The sequence below is a fragment of the Coptis chinensis genome, chromosome 2 (assembly GCF_015680905.1).
Source record: "Coptis chinensis isolate HL-2020 chromosome 2, ASM1568090v1, whole genome shotgun sequence".
Taxonomy (NCBI): Eukaryota; Viridiplantae; Streptophyta; class Magnoliopsida; order Ranunculales; family Ranunculaceae; genus Coptis; species Coptis chinensis.
The window spans coordinates 65700667-65703261 of NC_141457.1; the positions used below are offsets into that span (position 1 = coordinate 65700667).

Sequence of the window (2595 nt, forward strand, 5' to 3'; positions counted from 1 at the left end):
CTAAGGTTCAGCCTTAGACACATGAGTTAATGGGCCTGTACATTGATCCATGATATTGCGAATTGGGCTTTAGCCCTGTTGATTAAATGAATAAAATAGAGACCCCTACTAATGGACGTTTGCCACGTAGGTGGGGGTCGAAACACAACATATCAGAAATTCATAAATACATCATTTTCAGACTTCTTAGGCAAGTTTATGGAAGCTTATATTGACGATATGGTCATCAAGTCGCATGAAGAGTCTTCTCACCTTCATCACTTGCAAAAATTCTTTGATCGACTTGTGCATATTCGAATGCGTCTAAATCCAACAAAATGCGCATTTTGGTTAGCATTGGGTAAATTTCTTGGATATCTTATGACCAAACGAGGCATTGAAGCTAATCCTGATCAAATCCGTACAATTACTGAAATGCCCTCGCCAAAAACAAAGAAGCAGATCCAGCAACTTACAGGTAGGATAGCTGCTTTGTGTAGATTTATCGCAAAATATTTAGATCGGCACCACCCCTTTTTTAAAGCCATTAAGGGATCCCCACAGTGGACAGATGAGTGTGACGTAACTTTTCAGAAAATGAAAGAATACCTAGTACAGCTGCAAATTCTTGCTAGTCCGACCACCGGACAAACAATTGGCATCTATTCGGCAACATCAGAAATAGCTGTGAGTGTCGTCTTATTCATTGATGATGAAAATGAACAACTAATTTTCTTCATAAGTAAGACCCTTACAGCTCCAGAAGCAAGGTATTCACAGATTGAGAAAATAGCTCTCTCACTTGTCCATAGTGTACGAAGATTGAAGCCTTATTTCCAAGGGCGTATCATCAATGTCTATACTGAATACCCCTTGAGAAAAGTTCTTCGAAATGTTGATTCGAGCCGATTAGCAGAATGGGAAACATATTTGAGTGCCTACGAAATTATCTACAAAGCCCGATCATCTAAGAAAGGCCACGCAATGGCATCACTTATGGCCAATTTTCCTGTCGATGACATACTGACCATGGAAAAGCAGTTTGAGGAACCACCTCTTAATCCACAACAAGGATCGGCTGATCCATCCACAAGTTCCGACCCTTCTTTATGGATTCTACATACGGACGGTTCCAAGAACAAATCAAGTTCAGGTCTTGGTTGTGTTTTGATCCGACCTGATGGCGAGAAAATTGAAAAATCTATTCGCCTTGGATTTTGCGCATTAAACAATGAAGCTGAATATGAAGCGGTTCTTTATGCAATGCGAACAGCACTTGACCTGGGGGCGACAAAGATCAAGTTATTCACTGAGTCAAAGCTTGTTGCGAATCAATTTGGCGGATCTTTTGTTGCTCGAAATAATAGGATGGCTGCATATGTCCGAAAAATGCATGAGTTATCCATTCAATTCAAATCCATTGCAGTTCACCAATGCTCTCGCAATGATAATCGCCACGCCGATGCCTTAGCCTATCTCTCTACCGCAGTTGATGTTAACAATGAAAGAAAAATCTATATTAATTTCCAACCTTTTCCAAGCATAACTGTTATAGAAGAACATGTTCAAAACTTATATATTGTTCATCTATGCTATTTCCAGATGACATCTCGGAATTTCGTATTCGAGCAAGTAAATGTCGTAACAACAAGGAAAAGAAAAAGAGAAGAGCTAGCTCAATCGGCCGGCACAAGTTCAGAATCTCACTCAGAGGAAGCAACTCAAGAAGATTTAGCCGACCATCAAGATTTGGCCGATCATCGTTTTGAGAGTGATTCTCCACTCACACAGGATGCCGACCAAAGCAATGTTGATATGGAAGATGAGTCCCATGAAGCAGATAATTCTCCAGAAGTACCACATTTGGATCTCCAATCTATTGACGGTGATTCTTCACCAGATGATTGGATACCTACTTATTTAGAATTTCTGCAACATAGAACTCTACCTGAGAATTCGTCACTTTCTTACAAAATTAAGAGAGATGCCTGGAAATTTATCATAATTCCAAATTCTAAAGGAAAGCTCCTACTTTATAAGAAAGCAAACAATTTCAGTCCTCTTCTCAGATGTCTTTCCAAAGATCATGGTCATCTAGTTCTCGAAGAAATACACTCTGGACTTTGTGGAAACCATTCTGGGGGACGTAGTCTTGCACATAAAGCCATGACTCAAGGATATTGGTGGCCTAGCATGTAAAGACACTCAACGGAATTTTCCCAAAAATGCATACCATGTCAAAAACATGCAAATATGAGCAAACTTCCAGCAACGGAACTCCACCCAATTCTAAGCCCTTGGCCTTTTGCAAAATGGGGCTTGGATATTGTGGGACCCTTACCAAAGGCTCCTGGAAGTGTACGATTCTTATTGGTTGCAACTTATTATATCACTAAATGGGTAAAAGCTGAACTGCTTATCAACATCTCAACAACAGATGTACGGCGTTTCTTATGGAAAGACATCGTTTGTCGCTTTGGAATTCCATCTAACATCGTTTCTGACAACGGTAAACAATTTGATGCGGAAGAAATTCACAAATTTTGCGCCTCACTAAAAATTCAGCATAATTTTTCCGCTCCATATTATCCACAAGCAAATGGACAAGCGGAAACA

At 40.0% G+C, this 2595-nt stretch overlaps 1 protein-coding gene across 1 annotated transcript; it reads left to right on the top strand.

Annotated features, from left to right (window-relative positions):
• Positions 1–219: 219 nt before the first annotated feature.
• On the top strand, positions 220–2178 carry LOC147517222 (uncharacterized). The gene is made up of 3 exons (XM_086593523.1): positions 220–666; positions 760–1473; positions 1582–2178. The coding sequence occupies exons 1-3, from the start codon at positions 220–222 to the stop codon at positions 2176–2178; spliced, it is 1758 nt and encodes a 585-aa protein (XP_086449649.1).
• The last annotated feature ends 417 nt before the right edge of the window (positions 2179–2595 follow it).